This window comes from Anguilla anguilla, chromosome 10, assembly GCF_013347855.1.
Source record: "Anguilla anguilla isolate fAngAng1 chromosome 10, fAngAng1.pri, whole genome shotgun sequence".
Classification (NCBI taxonomy): domain Eukaryota; kingdom Metazoa; phylum Chordata; class Actinopteri; order Anguilliformes; family Anguillidae; genus Anguilla; species Anguilla anguilla.
In genome coordinates, this window is record NC_049210.1 from 14,494,234 (window position 1) to 14,514,309 (window position 20,076).

The following is a 20,076-nucleotide window of genomic DNA, read 5'->3' on the forward strand; positions in this document are numbered from 1 at the left end:
TGCCTTGTTCTATGGGTATTGGCAGTGGTTTCAAAATTAGAAATATTTACTGGATGCCATGTTTGAAGGCAGGGGGTTGGAGGGGGGTACATTCAGCCTCCCAAGCCCAGTCTGACTCATGCCCAGAGTGGCCCTTGTTCTTGGTCCCATGGATGAATGCAGCCCTTTATTTCACAAAATGCCAGGCCTGGCGTCAAACCATCAGCATTTTCCCATAGTTTTTAACCTTGGCATTGTTCTGGTCTGCAGCTGAAGGGCAGTCAAAGCGACATAAACAGTGACTGAGACATTTTGCAACAACTCTTTCATGCCCAGCGGTGCGTCCCTCCTCAGAGTGAGTATGAGCGAAGCGAGAATAAGGTTTCAAAGATAGAACTGTAAAATATGCACCGTAATTCAGCTCTAGTATTGTGTAAGGACTTCTTTGTTTCAATTGCAGTGTCGCTGCAGTAGCTCTTATGGATCTATTTCTAGTAAGCTTTCTGTCTCAGTTATATTAACAGTTCACGGTAGAGGGAACTAGGCCTATATGCCAATGGCAATTGTTTTTCTTTGCCACTTCAAAGTTAAAAGCCAATAGTAAAATTTAAGCTACTATGATTTACTGCATTAGTAAAATGAAGATAATAATGTGTTGGTTCATTATAAAGAGACTGATATCTTCTTCAGTAGTCTACTAGGTTGTGTTTTAGGCTGTTTTTGCAGTGACCCAAAAGTGGCCTTTGGGACATTTGGATTTGGACGTTTTACAGAGCAATTGGTGTGAAGACCTGAACATCTCAACAAACTATCTTCAGTCATTACTAATCTTTCGCTTACGTGCGCTTTTTTATCAATTAAGATTTTGAGCATTGTAAAGGAGTTGTTGTCAGGCAATACACATTTTAAATTGATAGGCTATACATTGAAAATACAGTTTCCTCCGAAAGTAGGCATTCTTAATATAAAACATTTAACAAAAACTGGGTTGTCAATACATTTTTTTGAAAATATGCGTTTGGAATAGTCGTGTTGAGATCTCTTCTTGTTTATGAGTTTATGTGAATGAATGGAAAACATGGACAGCATTTAATCTGGAATATGACCTAAATTACCAACATACTGGTGTGGCTTTTTTGAGTTACGAATGCTTTGTGGCCTCGTCTACATGTAAGGCATTGCTTCCATCTGCTGTGAAGTGTGTGTATTACAATATATGTTAATTCCATTCATAATGCAAATAAGTATTTTTGTTGGGTTTAAATAAGTGGAAAACACGCACTGTAAAATAATCGGACGTGATATGAACTCACACAAACGGGAGTAATATTGTTAGACAAGTTAAGTTTTAAAAAAAACCTTTGCACGCAAGTCTATGCCGCCGCTGCGTCGCTAGATGGCATTTTAGCAACATCTTCAGGCGCTAGAGCGTGATTCAGTTTCTATGGAAACGTAAACGTACAGTGCACCTGAGACGCTTGCGCAGTTGAAGACGATTCTTTTCGTGATAGTTGTAGCTGACTATAAATACAATTAATGTAATGCCCATTAAATGTGCTTTATATTGACAATAAATCATGTCCATATCATAACGTTATGGGACTTAAGAACAAAAGATCAATTAACAGACTACATGATTACTGTTGAACAGTGATTTTGGTAGTATCCCATGATCCTCCGCTTTATTTTGTCTTGTAGCTCAGGGAGATGAGAGGGCTGACACAACCTTGTTCTCTTTCGACCTAGGAGCAATCAGCCGCAACAATGACAATGTTAGACATTTACAAACGGACCTAATATAAACTGGCATCCGAAGGAAACTACTGGCTTTGTAAATAATCGACGCCAGGGTGATATTATTAGGTAAGTAGCCATGGCAAAACCGTTTTAGCATGCTTGTATGCATGTAACCCTGGATAACGAGCTATTGCTACGGGTGGCACCTGCCTATGAAGACCCGCATCGCAATAATGTTAATTATCATTTAAACGTAACATTAGTTGGCTTGTAGCAACGCCTGATTTTAATATCAGTTTTCTTGCATTATTTCGTTGGCAAGCTTAATTTGATATACGCATCAAATGTGTTATTTTGTGTGCTGGTGTGACAATATGACACTTAGTATACCGCTTTCTAGCTATTGATAGTTGTTGACAATAATTAGCTAAGTTGTCTCCCTACTGATGCTAGTGTTGGCTAGATAATGTAGTTACCTTGACTGAACATGAGATGTGGAGTGTCAAGACAGACAAAAGTTATTGCATACTATTTCAACTGACATTAGATATAATCGCCCACATTTTAGTAGCAATCTAGTTATCTAATCTAAACTGTCATTGAGCCATTTTCCTAGCTACCCCCTAAGTGTCTTAGCACTTGCTAGACAGGTTACAGACTAGCCTTTCTATTTTTATTTACTTGGGTTCTCTATATAGCAAGGTAAGAATGCATGTTAGCAAGCGTTTTATGCGTGTCAGTTAAGTTAAGGTGTATATCTAGCGTGTAGTTTGTAAAGGTGCAGATTTTAATAATGTTTTTATTTGTCTGTAGCCAGTGACTGTAGCAGTACTGAATGATAGCTTGCTTGGTGGGTGTGCTCCCCTGTCGTTATCTAGCTGCCCGGCTAGTGTTAGCATGACATGAGCATAATGATGTGAGATATTTTTAGACAGCCAAGGGCAAACTGCGGAAGTCAATTTGCGAGCTGGCTATAGACTATTGCTTAATGTCTAAAGAATGTGTTATACAATTATGTAGCTACCTGCGAACAATACACATTATTACATATTTTATCTGTTAACGTTACTGTATAATATATAAAGGCAGCCAGCTGGCTTGTACCGTCTTATGTCTGGTACCTCTCGCTAGCTAATCAGCTATTTGTTAGCTGGCAGCCTATTATTACCAAGCTAGCTAACGTTAGTTAAGGCGCTAGTAACATTCAGCAATAAAATGCTTTTGTTTACGATTTTATGGGCCTTGGGAGTGGGCGCATAGTCTTAACGTGATTAGCCTGCCTATAAATGATATTCATTAAGATAAATTATGCATGTGGATGCAGCGTCAAACCATCGCTGCCTTATCAGTCTTGAAAATTGTATCCAAATTCGAAGACTAACGTTGAATACATTTATCACGCACTGATGCTAGTCAGATACGGCTCCGTCCGCAATGCAGGTGACCGTTATCTTTTCGTATTGTCTTTTCTGCGGCGCTCTGTTATAACTAGATCTTGGAGCCTAACCCCTGTGTTGTGGATGAGTTATGCTGGCTAAACGTATATGAAAATTGGATTTTTATTGCACTGGATGCACTTTAATTCTTTGCTTAAAAAAAAAAAATTAATTAAAAAATACCTCTGTAAACATTGCGTTGCGATCACAGTGGCCGATAACCTGGTAAACTGCTAGAAATAAATGTGTTAGAGTGGGTAGTGGTGGAAGGGAGTTAAAAGGGAATGTCAAGGCAACAGCCAGCTTGTCTTGTGTGAGGCATTAACTTGTATCAAGTCCAGTTGAAGCAACTGGCAGCAATGACAGTGCTCACCCCTGTAGTGGTCTATGGCAAAGCCAATCTGTGTTATTGGTACTTCAGTACATTTAGCTGAAGTTGCAATGTGCTCTCACAAGCTCTTTTTTTGCTTGCATATTTAGGGTATGTCTTGTCCCTCCTCACATCACTTTAATTCCAAGAATGATCAGGCCATTAGTTTCTTTTCCAGTAGAACAGTTGATGGTAAGATATTTTTTGACCAGTGTCTCCTCTGCTGCTGCAGTTCATTGATTATTTATGGCTATAGCTGGGGAAGTGCTCTGTCTGAATGGGTGGGGAGAGAATGAGAGTCTGTGAGAGATCCATTAACGTTGAGCCGCTGGGATTCCACGCATCCCTGCCTGGGGGGTGGGGTGGGAAGTTTGTAGGTTTTCACTGAAATGCATGGTCTGTTTTCTTGAAGTGGCCATATTAAATTATGCCCAGTATTCAGGGTAGCCTCTCTGAGATTAATAAAGTGATACGTCTTAACCAGTAAAAGCATGAGTATATCGCAGTGTCGCTGCAGTGCCTGGTGACGTTACCTCCGGAGGGTGGTCAGTGTGTCAGAAGGATTTACGGCTGGGCAGGGCGGGCCAAGATGGGGTGGCGTTTGGCATCATTGGAAGTGTTGCAGATTAAACAAATTAAATGTCCCGGCAGCAGCGTATCAGAAAGGGGAACGATGATTAAATCCAAGCTGATTTTTCTGATCTCATCCACCTTGCTGTGATCTCAGCCACTGACTCAAGCATCAGTAACCGTGTCTCGTGTCTTATGGGAAAAGATTCATGACTCTCCCTTCGCTGGGACTGTCACCAAGGAGATCTCCCTGGAGTGCTACATCTCAGTTAACCCCAGGGGCATTCTGGGAAGGAGCGGGCTGGCTGACCGGATACACTTTACCGGAATTTCTGGGAGACTTTCAATTATTCATCCGCGCGCTCGCCCAGACGCCAGTCCCTGTTGCGCCGTAAAAGGCTCTTGCAGTGTTGTAAATACAGGGAGTGCTGCATTGCCACTGCAGTGGTTGGTTTAAATTTAGCAATAATTTGCTGAAATACTGGGAGCCCTTTCCGAGATGGAGTGCGGCCAACTTTCTCTCTCTAATATGTATTAGCGCATATGCATAGCAATCGTTTCGTACGGGCTCCACGCAATAACGTCCGCATTCATGTTCTGAAGTTGTGAATGGCCGAAAAAATAGCTACAAGAACAAAAAGTACAAATGCTTTATTGGAGGTAATAACCCAATGATGTAGCAAGGAGATGCAATTATGTTGTAAAGAAGTGGGCAAATGCCGGAGGAGGCCAATGCGTGCACTCAAAGGGGAAAATCGATATGCACTCGAGGGCCCGGGCTGGAGCCAGGGGGAGGGGGTGGAGACAGGGGCGTGCGGATTGAATAATGGCCGCTCACTTCACCTCAATCGGCCTTCTCGCAGAGCGTCTAAAACAAGGACACACCAGGTGGAAGGTGGCCAACGACGGGCCGACCCGCCTCTCGCAGCTTGTCCAAACACGGTATGATGTACGGGTGAGCTCATCCCCCCTTCCTACCTCATTTCGTGTTTATGTTGCTAAGTAATAATAGCAGTAGTCTTTGTCTTTTCTTGGCAGTAGTTATTATAGCATCACAGCAAATCATCTGTCAGCGGCAATGCATTGTTAAGCCCAGTCAACTACAGTGGGAAAATGGAGGATTTGAACTGCATGACCGCTTTTTGATTAAGACCTCGTTTGTGTTGATGTAGCCTCACTGTTATTTTTTCATTCAGAGACTGGGAAGGGAGTGCAGGTAACAGTTCCCAAATTTTCAGAATGGAGATGCATTAAGAAACCTTTCGTAAAACCAGTTGTTTAACTTCACAGGGAAGTACATCCAGTGAGAGAGCATGGTGTATGTCAGGGTTTTGATAAGGAAACTCCAGATTCTGGCCTCAGTAAGCTTCTGTGCGAGTTAGAGAGGGATATTTTTGGTTCAAGCAATATTACTTGGCCACCTGCCATAATCCTTGGGGTGAGTTCCTCAGGTGAACTTCTTCCTAAATCCTTGCTACTTCCCTGTAATCTGTGCAAGCTCTGTGCAGTGAATATGAGACCTGCATTGAGTTCTCCCAGCCCTGACCTCGCTCCCAGCAGGTCAGAGGCCTGTGATTTTGCCTGCTGAACTGAAGAACAGTAATGGCTAAGTCTCTGGTTTTAACTGTCATCAGTTTAACTACCATCGGTTTATTATTCTCTAGCACCACCCCCAGTGAGCTCCTGTTGATGGGCTCATTTGTTAACAGGGTTTTTAGCACTTTCCCGAACAATTGTTAAGCCATGATCTCTTAACACTCCCTCCCTCTCTGTCTCTCACTTTCCCTCTCTCTCTCATTCTCTCTCCTCTCTATTTCTCTCTCTCTCTCTTTCTCTTGCACTGCAAAGAGGGTGCTGTTCACGGTCTTAGCAATCTCACAGCAACTATGGTCACAGGAGAACCTTCAGAGCACAGTTTATACCTCCCCACCACAATTAGCACAGAAACCTAGCTGCATGCTCATCATAAACACACACACACACACACACACACACACACACATTTAGGCTATTCCTATACACTCTCCCTCCAAACTCAAATAAACACTCATTACACACCCTTGCACACGTATAGCCTAGCACATACACACACTCTCCCTTAATATACCTATTCTCAAACACTCTTGAGCACTTACACAAATCCATCACGTCACATAGTTGTACATTCAATTATGCATGGGCATTACTCAGGGACTCTTATTAACCCTCACTGACAGAATATGTTCTCAGAATATTTATTGCATTTTATGACCCTGCTGTTTATCGCAGTCGCATAAATACAGGCATCGTCAGCACAGTGGGGCTGGTTTCCAGTATGTTTCACTGCATAATGTGGTGTGTTTGCTTGCATATTGACTGATTCCCTTTCAGCCTTGACCTCCAGCCAGAAAAGCTGTCAGGAGTCAGTGCTGGGTAGCTTCTCGTAGAATGGCTGCATCTTTGCAGCCGATGATGTCACCACATTACCATCTCAGGTGAAGTGGGCAGCGACTCAGGGAGCTGGACGGAGACAGAAGAGCCATTGCAGGGTCGCTCATGAATAATTAACACAGCATCGGTAGCTCAGCTCCGTGGAACCGCCCTCAACAGAATCTTTAAAATGTACTGAAGACACTCGGAGACTTTGAGTGTTCGGGCTAAATGTTGGACCTATTCTTAGTCTGCATCATTTTATGTGTTAGCATGGATGCTTTTCCCTCTGTATTTTGGCAACGGTGAAATTACATAATTACTAGTTTTGAACTTATGAATGTTCATATTTCACCATTCTTTTCCAGTGGATGATGAAGCCCACATGTGGGTTAGGTCTTGGGTGGCCGTCGAGGCTTATTGTGAGTGGAAATGCGGTTTGGGTGCTCGGATGAAGACAAGCCGGCCTGCAGCATCTGTAATCAACATCAGCATTTCCCCTGCGCACTGCTCCACCCTCACCAGTAAACTGCGGTCTTTGGAAAGCAATGCATTGTGGGCAGATTGGTGGTTATGTTACGCTGCGTAGCAGACAGGGTTCCCTTTGTCAGTTTGGAGCGTATCGATGCAGGCCGCAGCCTCGGCCTGTTTTTCCATTCGGAGCGCTACGTCTTCGTGATGGAGCGCAGTGCACTGTCGCTCCTCATCCGTCTTGCCTTTTCATTAAGGTCTCCGTTATGTTAAGCTCCCCCCGTTTCTGGCCGAGGAAAAGTCGCTAAGCGGAGACGCGGGGGCAGGTCGAGCCCGAGGTCGCAGTCGCGCGTTAGGAGACGCGGGGGTAGATCGAGCCCGAGGTCGCAGGCGCGCGTTAGGAGACGCGGGGGCGGTCCAAACCAGCCGCCGCCCGCCCGACGGCAGCGTTGAGCGGCGGAGCCGTCCGCCCTCTCCCCCGGTAACCCGAGCAGCGTTGCGTAACGCAGGGCGTGATGCTGCGGCCGGCTCCCCACTGGGCTTCTGTTTTCTCACAGTCAAAAGGCTCGGAGTGAGCAGCTTTTGCACTTCGTACTAGAAGATAGGGAAACATGGAGTTGCTTCGGTATGGTTTTAGCACCACCCTGCTTCTCAAAATTGACTGGTGACTGTTCCCCAGTCACAGGTTCTGAAATTTAAAAAAAGAAAAACATTGATAGATTTACAGTGTATCACATCTATCAATAGTAGGCTGGGATTCATTATAATAAGCGGGGACGTATTCCTCCATGTATTCAAGGAGATGCTTACCCTGGGCCATGTTGCAATCACTGCAAAGTTGGAACCTGTCCCAGCAGTTCAGAGGGTTAAGCTTCACATCCCTGGATTTTAGTAACAGCCTATCACACAGGATGTCATGTGATGACCAGCGTGCTGCTTTTGGAGGTGCAGAGGTTCTTCATGTCTGAAAAGGAGGTGTATCGCCACGCTTCAGGGTCAACGGGGGAATAGCTTCAGCCGCTGATGGCGGAGGACACTGGAATAGCAGGAACTAAAGGAACTTTAAGATGCAGCAGCAAATATGATATGGGATATGACATGGACGCCATGCTAGCTAAAATTCCTGATTACCTGGCAACGCTATGGCCAATTATCCTCTGGCCAGATTTGACATAAGACCATGGGTCCCACCTACACGATAGATCAGTGCTTAATATTATTATCCACCCTGCAGCCCCATTTTAAAGGAATAGTGCACTTTCTTGGTTTTTTATATATTATTTTCGTGTTAATTTATGTTTTTGTTTGGTCCAGACTCCAGACAGTTTTTGTATGTGATGAAGAGTATTTTAGATATCAAGAGAAGTTATTAATGGTCTGCCAGGTTTACAGTACCAAGTACAAGCCATTTGGGGGTTTGTGGTCTAAAGCAAATATGAACACATACATTTTATTGTATTTATTTGTTGTTTATTATTATTTATTGTGATCTTGGATTCCTTACAACATAGGGAAAAGATGAAAATAATATTGAGCACGTTTTTCAAGAATAATAGGGTAGCATACACACATACCACCTCTAGCACCATTGATCTTATTGAAAAACCAGATTTTGTTTGAAGTTATTTGAAGTATACAAACACAAAACGCATTAAATAATATCAAAAATCCCCAGAAAGTGAACTGTCCCTTTCAGAGCAAAGTCGATATGTCAGCCAAACCTTGCAGTATTGTTCGGTAATGCCCAGGCCTGTTTTTATGCTGTGCGTGTAACACATTGATTGTTTTTTCCCCCACAGGTCTACAGCACTGTGAGTGAGTGTGTTTGAGCGCGTGCGGGCGTGTGTGTGTGTGTGTGAGTCAGCCATGGCGACCGCGAGCCTGGAGAACCAGCTGCAGAGCGCGCAGAAGAACCTGCTCTTCCTCCAGCAGGACCACGCCAACACGCTGAAGGGCCTCCACGCAGAGATTCGCCGCCTGCAGCAGCACTGCACAGGTACCGCCCCTGAGAGCGCGCCCGGGCTCAGATACTATCAGCGTGCACCGCAGGAAGCGCTCACACGGTTTATAATGCAATAAGCAGTCAATAAATCACCTCTGTACTGTATCATAGCCATCGTTGGTTCAGGAACACCAAACTACACTTCTCCAACAGTCTCATCAGTCAGGAGCCAAAGCTGGCATTGTTCTGGTCCCAGTGAATGTCCCCCAACAGATGTTTTTATCCGTAACTAACCCTAACAGTAGCATCTTACACTGATCAGAATAGCCCAACAGCTAGTCATAATTAATCATTTGCTAAAAAGCAAACCACAGTTAGATGATTTTGTTGGGCCATTCATGGTGGCCAATGTTAGAGGGTTCCTGGGGCCCTTTTGGATTGCTAAAGACCTAGCCAAATGTTGCCTCAGAGATAGCATTGATATAACACTGTGCCAACTGGGTTACTTTAAACAGCCACCTATGATCAAATACATATCTCACAACATCACATAATATTAACTGTAATGGCCGTGGCATTTAATATTGTGTAGTAACCACAATCATATTCTTGGCAGTTAGCATTGCATAACAACCATTCTGAGAGTCATAATACCCTTTACTAATTGTCAACCACTTTCCTAAGCGTAATACTCAATATAAACCCATAAATAATAACCATAAGAAATAATAACCGTAACATTTCAAAAAATCATTACATAGAACATTGCAATAACAATATGCCTGGTGCTAGGGAGTTTTTTCCGGGCAGCCACTGGTATAACTGGTGATGTCACAGTAACAGACTTGCTGGTGTTCCATTGGCTGTCTCCCTAGCCCTGGTGAGGTCATGGTAACGGGCTGATGTTTTATTGGCTGTCTGTAAGCGTCCTCTCTCTCCCTCACAGATCTGACGTACGAGCTGACAGTGAGGAGCTCTGAAGACACGGGTAAGACTAGCTGCCAGTCCTTCTGTCCGGCCCCGCTAGAACACACATCACTCCACACACACTGTGCCACCTGTTAGTTTCGTGTGAGTGTGTCTGTGTGTGTGTGTGTGTGTATGAGTGTGAGTTGTGCATTTGTTAATGTGAATGTTTGCATGTGAACTTGTATTTGTACATTACATTACATTACATTATAGGCATTTAGCTGACGCTCTTATCCAGAGCGACTTACAACAGTGTAACCAAACTCAGGATCAAGTCCACTTAAGTCCATTGAAAAAAATGCAGATAAAAAGCCTTTACTATAGTAGCATACAGTAAGGAGAAACAAGATAGTCTGAACCAAAAAATTTTTTTTTTTTTTTTTTTTTTTTTTAATAGTTATGGGAGAGGGTTTAGGGAAGAGGAGAGAGGTATACAGAGAAGAGGTGCGTCTTGAGTTTCCGTTTGAAGGTGCTCAGACACTCTGCTGTTCTGACCTCCACTGGAAGATCGTTCCACCATCGTGGGGCCAGAACTGCAAAGAGTCGAGACCTTGTTGCTGCTCGTGTAGGGGGAGGAATCAGCCGCCCTGTAGTAGCCGATCGGAGCGATCTGGCCGGCTTGTAGGGTCTGATCATCTTCTGCAGATAACCAGGAGCTGACCCCTTGACTGCTTGGAAAGCAAGCACCAGTGTCTTAAACCGGATGCGAGCTTGCACTGGTAGCCAGTGGAGGGAGATGAGGAGGGGAGTGACGTGGGAGTCACGAGGGAGGTTGTAAACCAGACGTGCTGCTGCATTCTGGATGAGCTGAAGGGGTCTGGTGGCTGATGCTGGGAGGCCAGCCAGGAGGGAGTTGCAGTAGTCCAGACGTGACAGTATCATGGCCTGGACCAGGAGCTGTGTGGAATAATTGGTGAGGAGTGGTCTTATTCTGCGGATATTGTACAGGATGAACCTGCACGACCGGGTGGTTGCCGCGATATTCTCAGAGAGTGCCAGCCTGTTGTCCAGCACAACTCCAAGATTTCGGGCACTCTGCGAAGGGTGTAGGGGAGTGACTCCTAAAGAAATGGGCAGATGAGAAGTGGGAGAGGTAAGAGAAGGAATATGGAGAAGTTCCGTTTTGCTTGTGTTGAGCTTGAGCTGGTGTTTGGTCATCCAGCATGCAAGCGTGTGCGTGCATGTGTGTGTGTGTGTCTGTGTGGAGCAGAAGTCATCATCGACCCCTGATGGACAACAAAGAGACTGTGTGTATTCTCACTGGTACACTCCAGTGTCCGTTTTCCGTTGAGAAGCTCAGCTGAGGGTGTTGACAGAAACGCTGTCGCTTGACTCTTGTGATGTGCGGCCGCTCCCGGTCGTATGGGGTGGTCGTTGAGGAAATGGCTTAATTGCGCACATTTCAGTAATGATTTCACATAAAGGGGATTGGTCAGATGGCTCGCGTAATGGGATCGGTGTTATTGCAGCGGGCCACGGCTCGCTGATCAGAGATGACCACATCTTGGAAGGCATTCTCGCTCGCTGCTGGCCAGCCCCGTGGGGGCCTTCGCCAATCCAGCCACTGCTTTTCTGGAACGTTCTCAGCTTTTCCGTTCTATCTGTACCGCTTTGTCACCAACGACAAGCACTCCGTTCTGCTTGCTCTCCCGTCGCATTAACTCACACCGGTCGGTCGTAATTACATTCCAGTCCAGGGGAGGAGGTGCACGTTCAGCTCCAGGTTCTGAATTTAATGGGAATCGATTATTTTATTCCTGGAGATGAGATCAATTAATTATTCAGGTTGGAACCGATCGCAGTTCTGATGCACGCGCCCCATTGGCGATGCTTTAATCCCCAAAGCCAAGTGCGTTTGTCACTCTTCAAAAAACTGAAGCCAAAAGAAAATCTAACCAACGCGCACTGCGAAGAAACATTACTTCCCCCCCCCCCCCCCACATTTACTTTATTACATTTAAACAGATTGTTGTATTTTTGGCCACTCAACAGTAGCCTGTAATGTAATTGACTTTATCCTGGAGCACTTGGCCTTGGACTTGTAGACATTGTAAGATTTATCAGGGATTTTTGTCCACATGGTGCAATGTCAGTATAGTTGATGGAGGACGGCTCAGGGGAGAAAGGAGCCAATAAGAAAGCATGAAAACTACAGGTACATGGGTAACAGTGTGGCAGTTTGGCCAGAGACATTATTATTTTGTTGGCTAAAAGGCTCTCATTAAAACCACAAATATACTGTTTATGGTGAGCTGTGTTTTCACTGCTTCAAGTTAAGAACCTTGCTTGTGGGTACACTGGCAGTGCTTCACCTGAGCTTTGAACTTCAAGTCCAAGCATACAGGAGTCACAAGGACATTGCACAAGTACGTGCTTAAATCACAGTGCACTGCTATGCCTGTAGATCGGTGCATATGAGCGGAGGGGCGGTTGGGAGTTGATGAGCCGAGGTGGGGCGCAGGGTGCGGGGCGTGGGGCCTGGTTTTTAAATGTAACAGCCATTCGGCGGTGGTGAGAGAGGGATTTATGGGATCTCGGTTCTGTGAAATCTAATTCCACCGCTGAGCCTCTGATCCCGGGAAAGGCTGGCTCAGGCTCAGGCTCAGGCTCAGGCGCTGGCGCTGGCGCTGCCATACTGTTCTCTGCAGGTCTGGAGCCCTGCCTGCCGTAGGCCACGTAGCGCTGAGCAGCGAAAAATGCGCCGCGTCTTCACAGTATCTGTATTTTAAAAGCCTTTCGTGCTGTTGATGTAGTATTCACATCATCAGTCTGCAATATTCACGTACTTTTTCACAGTATCGGTGTTCTGAAAGCCTTTTATGCTGCTATGCTTTCGGTATTCACATTATCGGTCTCCAGTATTGACTTTATCAGTCTTTAAAAGGACTTTCACCATCGTTTTTGTTTTTATTTTTCCTCGTTACCTTCTCGATGTGAAGCATTTTGATTATGATATTCACATTCTCCTACTGAAGGGATTCTCGGTAACTGTAATCTTAACTCCGTTTTTCATTGTATTCTTGAAATTTAGAAAATTTTCATTTTGAAATTCACAGTATTTGACTTCAAAAGGACTCGCTATTGACCACTATTTCGTTTATTAATTTTCTTCACAATAGATTTTTAAAAAGATCTGCATTAGCAGTTTGTACCAACACAAAAGAGAATGGCCAGGCCCTGAAAGGCTATTAATGTTGAACTTTGTGTGGAAAAAAATCAGTGTTGGAGCTGCGTCTCAGCTTCCCAGAACAGCGCGGCATAAATAAGGTCTGTACTCACACACTGAGACAGGAAGTCTGGACACAATGAGGAGAGCCTTAAAAAGCTGTGGCCCTGCAGACAGCGGGGCTGTAAATAAGATGGCCGGGCAGCCGCGGGGCCCGAGGCTCCTGGCCCCGGACCGAGAAGCCACGGAGGGTTCCACCCGTAGCCTGGTAACGAGGCGTCGCCCCAGGAGGCTCACGGGGGACCCGACGAGCCGGGGGTGGGTGTGGAGAGGGGAGTGGGGAGAGGGGAGGGGGGAGTGGGTAGGGGTGAAGGGGGGCAGGAGCCTTCTTTTCTCACGGCCCCCAAGAATCATTAACAGAACACCGCCCACCGCGTAACCATGGACACGCGACATAAATAAGCGGAGCCCCAGTTCCGAGGCGAGAGCGAGGCGGCGTTGAGTGACCGTGTGAAAACCACAGCGGGCGACGCACCCAGCTCCCAGTACAGTGACAGGTACACGCTGTTATTTAGTCACACACAGGATATACAAGCCTGCAGCATCCAGGTCCAGCCATTCAAAGCAGCATCCAGTTCCATGAGTTAACCATTTGTTACATTACCATTTATCCAGAGCAGCTGAAGCCTAGAAGAAGTGCCTTCACCTGATTTGTATGAGTAGTAGTCCTAGTGCTAGTAGTGCATTCACAAACTTGAGTGTTCCTGTATGCAACTGAAGTACTAATACAAATGACATCATCACAAGCCTTTGAAAAAATTCCATAGCTTGAACTAGTAAAAAGGTAGGAGTGTTAGGAGTGGGGATAGGAGGGGAACCTTTAAGCAGAGGTGGGCCTCAGTCATGAGCTCTGGTCTTGCAGTTGAACCTTAGGAGGTCTGGCAAGCTGAGATCCGCAATGAGGCCTGTGCCAGAAAAGAGAGGAAAAGCCTGTTGCCTGAAGGTGATGGCAGACCCAAGATATTGAATGCAGAGAGGAAAGAGGCAGGGGCCAAGTACAGACCCTTGGGTTACACCCAAAATTCATATACACTCATTTGTTAAAGTGTATTTAAGTTACTTACGTGTTGTGTGAACAGGAAGCAGCCGCTGAACTGACCCACATGAGTATGTGATTAGCCTTCACCGTCCCTCTCCACTTGACCTTAAACGGCATCATCACCAGCCGTGCTTAAGCAGTCCATCCCTATATATAGTGAATGGGCCATTAGTGTCTAGTCAGTGTCTCTGTAGATTCATAAAAACAAAGGAGGATGCATTCTGAAGGACAGAGCAAATTGCAGGACATTTCCCCCAGTAGAGCTGGCTTGATGTTTGACTACCACTTTCTCCACTTGAATTAATTTAACATAAAGAAAATTGAATTGATTTTAGGATTCTAACTGATGTAACGTTTCTCCGGCTACGTGTGCAGTAGCATTTGTACCAGCTTGTAAAGCTGAGGATAATGGTGTCAGCTCCTGGCTGCGTGTGTGTTGAGCACGTTGTCATGCGGTGTTCATGCCAGGGATGCTAAGTATCAGGTTAGCGCGGGACAGCACGCAGGGAGCACCGCTGCAAATTGGATTACGCGACTCGGCGCTAATGCACGGTCTGCAGCCTACTTAGCGCCGGAGAGCCGTCCCGCCACAGCCGGGCCGGGGAGCAGAGGAGGGCCCCCTGCTCCGGGCCGGCAGACTATCGGCAAGACTGACGCCGCAACCAGAGAAAACCTTACCGATCGCCCCTGAAAGTTACCGGACAGAAGCACTCAGGACCCACGTGACGCTCCTCTTTTTTTAATGTGTGTGCAGTTTCAAAGGCTAATGCGAGATATTAGCTGTACTGGCGCGTTCTGTCAGCTACAGCATGAATTATTTAATGACGGAAATCTTTGGCTTCAGTACTGGTTATATTGAGGGGTCTGATTCGGAGCACTCACAGAGAGATTAGCATACTGTGAGATATCACCTATGACCTGGCGCCAAATCGCAGGTTTGGTGGGTGGCTGTTTGATGGGTGCATGGGTGGGTGGTGGGGGGGGGGGGGGGGGGGGTTGTTCGGTTTAGGAGTGGGAGAAGCGTTCAAGGTCAGAGAAGTTGACGGGCGAGTTGTTCCACGTTCGATATCGATCGGGGCTGAAACAGGAGCCGCCTCCCAGCCCCTGGCCTGCGAGCACACTCTCCCTCAGCCTGCTTGTGAAGCCCTAACCCCCCCTACCCCCCACCCCCACCCCCCAGCACTCCCCTCCCTGCACTCATGAAGGCTGTGTGCAGATAACTCAATTATCTGCTGCAGTCCTCAGGGAGTGGCCTCTTCTACAGCACGACCGTGGGCGTTGTGTTGAAAGTGTGAGTGTACGTGCATCTCGACCGTTTGCTTGAATGATGTCATAAATGTGAGTGGACATGCGTGTTTGTGCCTTCCATGTGTGTGCCTGCTTGCCTGCCTGCCTGCCTCTCTGTGCATAAGTGAGTGTGTGTATGTACATATGCACGCGTGTGTACATGCAAAGCCTACCTGCCTGTCTCTTGGTCTGTGTGTGTGTGTGTGTGTGTGTGTGTGTACATGTGCCTGTCTTGTCTGTCTGACTGTGTGAAAGTGTGTCATCACATGTATATTTTTGTCTTAACCCTCTCACTATAACTGAGAGAGGAATCATTTTATGCAGTTTATATGGGTTGCTCTTCTAGTACAGCAGAGGTATTGCTGTCTTTCCTCAGCACACGTGTGTGGTTAAAGGGTTAAAGTGCTTTTCTGTAGAAAGAGAATGCTCTGTAGACATGAGTGCCCTGACCACGCCCGTGTGTGGAGCGAGCCGCAGGCCAGGGGGTGGGGGACCGCCAGGGTAGAGGGAGGGGGGGCACCGTGCTCTGCCGTGGAGCCTCCGTCACACTCCCCTAATGGGGTCTGCCTCCCAGACCCCCACCACACAGGGGACCATCACCCCCCCCTCTCCCAGACCCCCACCACACAGGGGACCATCGCCCCCCCTCTCCCAGACCCCCACCACACAGGGGACTATCGCCCCCCCTCTCCCAGACCCCCACCACACAGGGGACCATCGCCCCCCCTCTCCCAGACCCCCACCACGCAGGGGACCATCGCCCCCCCTCTCCCAGACCCCCACCACACAGGGGACCATCGCCCCCCTTACCCCCGGCCCATTTTATCACTTACGGTCCATGTCTGTGACATCACTCTTATCTAATAATGCAAACGTCTAATACGATTCTGACTGTGCAGTACCACGGAGGTCTAGACTGACGTAAATCAGATCCACCTGTTAAATGGCAAAAGGCCTGCACTGGTCCCAGCATACCAGGAGGGAATCGAATGATCTCTGTGAAGCAAGCTGATCATTAGGACCGGTCATTCGCCCAGTCAGGCCCGGCTGCTGGGTCAAAGTGGCTTAACGAAATTACAGGAGTAATTCTGTCTCTGGTCGTTTTGCGCGGGTGGGTGGGGTATGGGGTGAGTGTACTGCTATCCCAGTCTGACCAACCATCTTCCTCCTCTGTGTGTGTGTCTGTCTGTATGTGTGCGTGCATGCGTGCGTGCGTGCGTGCGTGTGTGTATGTGTGTTTGTACATGTGTGTGTGCGTATGTGTGCGCGTGTGTGTGTGTGTGTGTGTGTGTGTGTGTGTCTGTATGTGTGTGTGTGTGTATGTGTGTGTCTTGTGCGCAGATGACGGGGAGGCACGCTGCAGGGAGCTGCGTCAGAAGTGCGAGGAGCTGGAGGAGCAGCTGAAGGCCAAGGAGGAGGAGAACGCCGAGCTCCTGAGGGAGCTGGAGCAGAAGAACGCCATGATCTCGGTGCTGGAGAACACCATCAAGGAGCGGGAGAAGAAGTACCTGGAGGAGCTGAAGATGAAGAGCCACAAGCTGGCCGTGCTGTCGGGCGAGCTGGAGCAGAGGGCCAGCACCATCGCCTACCTCACCTCCCAGCTGCACGCCACCAAGAAGAGGCTGCTGGCCGGGAGCTCCTCGGAGACCAGCCCCAACGTCAGCCCCGTCAGCTCCTACAAGCCGTCGCCGCCGCCCGCCAAGGAGCGGCAGCCGCAGGCGCAGCCGGACACGCCGCGCCGGCGCATGAAGAAGAGCCTGTCGCAGCCGCTGCACTCGGAGTACGCCGAGCTGTACCGCCTGGGCGCCGACGGGCGCCGGCTGGTCCTGCGCGAGCCCGTGGACGCCATGCCCGACCCCACGCCCTTCCTGCAGGCGCGCGAGATGGCCGCCGAGGCCCAGGCGCCGCGGGAGCGGCCGGCCGTCATCCCGCCCATCGCCTGCGAGCGCCCGCCCCCCGCCTCCTCCGCCAGCCCGCGCCACAGCCCCGCCCGCGACCGAGACCGCGACCGCGACCGCCAGCACCGGACCCACGTGGGCGTGGCCCACCGCATCCACCACGTGGCCCCGCCCCCCGCCCCGCCGGAGCTGGAGACGCTGGCCGTCGACCAGGTGAGCGCCGACAAGGTGGTGAGGAAGCGCTCGGGCGCCGACAGAACAGTGTGACTGACGGCCCCGAGCCCCGCCCACGAGCCCAGACCCCGCCCCCGCAAGCTGCTTTATATGCAACACTCGGACGAGCAAAGAGAACCGACCGGAAACGGACACCAGTTTGGAAAAGAAAGACACTTTTGTTCACGTTCCTCCTTAAAGACTTGTTTTCCCGTGTAGAAAAGGACCGAGCATGCCAAATCCCCCCCTTTCGTTTATCCTTTTCGTTCTTTCCGAACCCATGTGACTTTATCCATCCCACTTCCTGTTTTGCTTGGTCTTTAAGCGAACCCTTACTGACACGATGCAAAAAATAAATAATCACAGCCAAATGTCAGCATTATTGCCTGCTAATTTGATGCACTCCGGATACATGCACATACATATTCATGAATGCCACAGCAAAACCATATCACCATATCTCATCCTGCAGTGACCCCGGTCTATGGCTCAGTCCACTCATATAGCGTAAGTCTCAATAACTCTGCGTAGGAACTTACAGCCACATGTTAACCAAGTGTTTACTAATTAAACTTGTTCTTCTCAAATGTTTTTTTTTTCCTCTCTCTTCCTGTAATCTCAATGCATATACTGTACTATAGGACAGGATCCCAGGTCTGTGAATAATTTAACTGAATCGGTGACAAAGCCTTCCCAGCAGCTGCAGTGTGTGTGTGTGTGAGAGAGAGAGAGAGACTGAGTGAGTATGAGTGTATGTGTGCACGTGCGAGTGCACGCATTCCTGTGTGTTCGTATGTACATGTGAGGGTGTGTGTTCGTGTGTGTATATGGAAGTGAGAGACTTTGTGCATGCGTGCGAGCGTGTGTGTGTAGATGTGTCTGTATGTGAGTGGTACAGGACTGATGAAATGTCAAGGCTGAGGCAAGGGCATTTTTGTGACCATATTAATATATTTGTTTCTTTTTGATTTTGTAATACATCCTGTAACATATAAAAAATGGCAACGTATTGTGTTTCAATTTGTTTGTTCAATTGTATTGACAGAGAACCAAATACACATTTTAAAAAAACAATTTTAACTTTTGTTTATGCACTTTTTCTATGGTTTTATCTCACATGCAATGTTTAGCCTCCCAGTGCTCCGGACATATTGTAATCCACACACTGTTGCACTGAACACCTCTTACGGCATGGCCATGCTAACTGGTTTATAGCAGAACCTTCTATCATGATGGACTGACTTTTATTCCTCTTTCTACTGTATTTCACCTGTGCACCCTTCTTAGTCTCCATCCCTCTATTTCTCTGTCTTTTTCTTTCTCTGTCCTCTTTTTGTTTCTGTCCCCTCCTCTTTGTATTTCTCTTCTTTGTCGCTCTTTCTTCCTCCCTACCTTCCTCTCTCTCTCTCTCTCTCTCTCATACACACAGATGCAGAATGCTGTTAGTAGAAGTGAGTTATAAAGCAGCACATTTTGCTTTTGTGCTCTTTATTGTGTCCCATTTATCATTATTAATATTCTGCTCACTATGGTGCTCAGTTTTGAAACAGACCACCTGTTCCCTGGGAGCTCAGCGGTGAAGTTGGTACTTGATGGATACCTTATAGCCAAGCAGAAATAGCATGCTTCATTTCATTGTGGTGGGGTGGGGGGTTTGTTTCTATACAGGCAATCGCAAAGAGGCTACCGGGATAGTTTAATATTAGAGGTGATCTGCATTGGTATGATGGAGCCCAGCTATCTGCGGTCTTTGCTTCAGTGACTGAGAAAAATAAAAAGCCTGAAGGCCTCATTTAAGTGCGTGTGGTTTGTTCCTTGTCTGCCTGTTGACAAAAAGCAAAGATGTATGTGATCTCAGCTAATTTGCTTGTGCATTTTTCAGAACGCAACCACATTCAGAGGCCACAAATCAGGTATGGGTTAGATATTAAATTTGGAGGGCACTGAGTTAAAACAGATGTAATAAATAATAATAATTTGATTCTCACAGTAGTATAAGACGAACAGCATATACAGGCTTATATGCAGGCTTTGTGAAGGCATGAAACAACGCTTGGGCGATTCACAATCATCAGCCTCAGCTGTGCCATCGAGACTGGCACTGTCCGTGGTGCTGAAAGTGTTCCAGGTTGAAAAAGACCTCAGCATCTAACAGCGGCCAGACATCATTCTCCACTCCTCCCCCACCGCTCCCTGGGTCTCAGTGACGCTACAACATAAGCTGTAAGTTCAGCGTCTCAAATTTCTGTGGAGAAATTACCGAGAGAAGCTGCAGCTGCCTCACCACATGAGCGTTCCCATCCTTTACCTAATTATTCATGTTGTGTTGTATAACTGTTATACAAGGAAAGCAAGTATGCAACGTGTGTCAGTTTGTGCTGTCAGGAGCAAGGCCAGCCTCAATGTTGTCCACATAGACCAAGGGAAAAGAGAAAATCTGACGTATATGAAAACTCGCAAAACAATTTTAAATCAGATGCATAAAAAATTGTCAAACGCAGTTGTTCAGAAACTATATTATACGCTTACC

The 20,076-nt window shown here is 47.1% G+C and overlaps 1 protein-coding gene across 2 annotated transcripts; it reads left to right on the plus strand.

Annotated features, from left to right (window-relative positions):
• Positions 1-217: 217 nt before the first annotated feature.
• On the plus strand, positions 218-19,343 carry ccdc92 (coiled-coil domain containing 92). 2 transcript variants are annotated; one of them, XM_035436211.1, is made up of 4 exons: positions 218-334; positions 8,772-8,968; positions 9,861-9,902; positions 16,777-19,343. In XM_035436211.1, the coding sequence occupies exons 2-4, from the start codon at positions 8,839-8,841 to the stop codon at positions 17,598-17,600; spliced, it is 996 nt and encodes a 331-aa protein (XP_035292102.1). In that variant the 5' UTR covers positions 218-334; positions 8,772-8,838; the 3' UTR covers positions 17,601-19,343. The 2 variants fall into 2 exon arrangements, with proteins under 2 accessions (XP_035292102.1, XP_035292101.1); XM_035436210.1 differs by lacking the exon at positions 218-334 and adding an exon at positions 1,457-1,842.
• Positions 19,344-20,076: the final 733 nt, after the last annotated feature.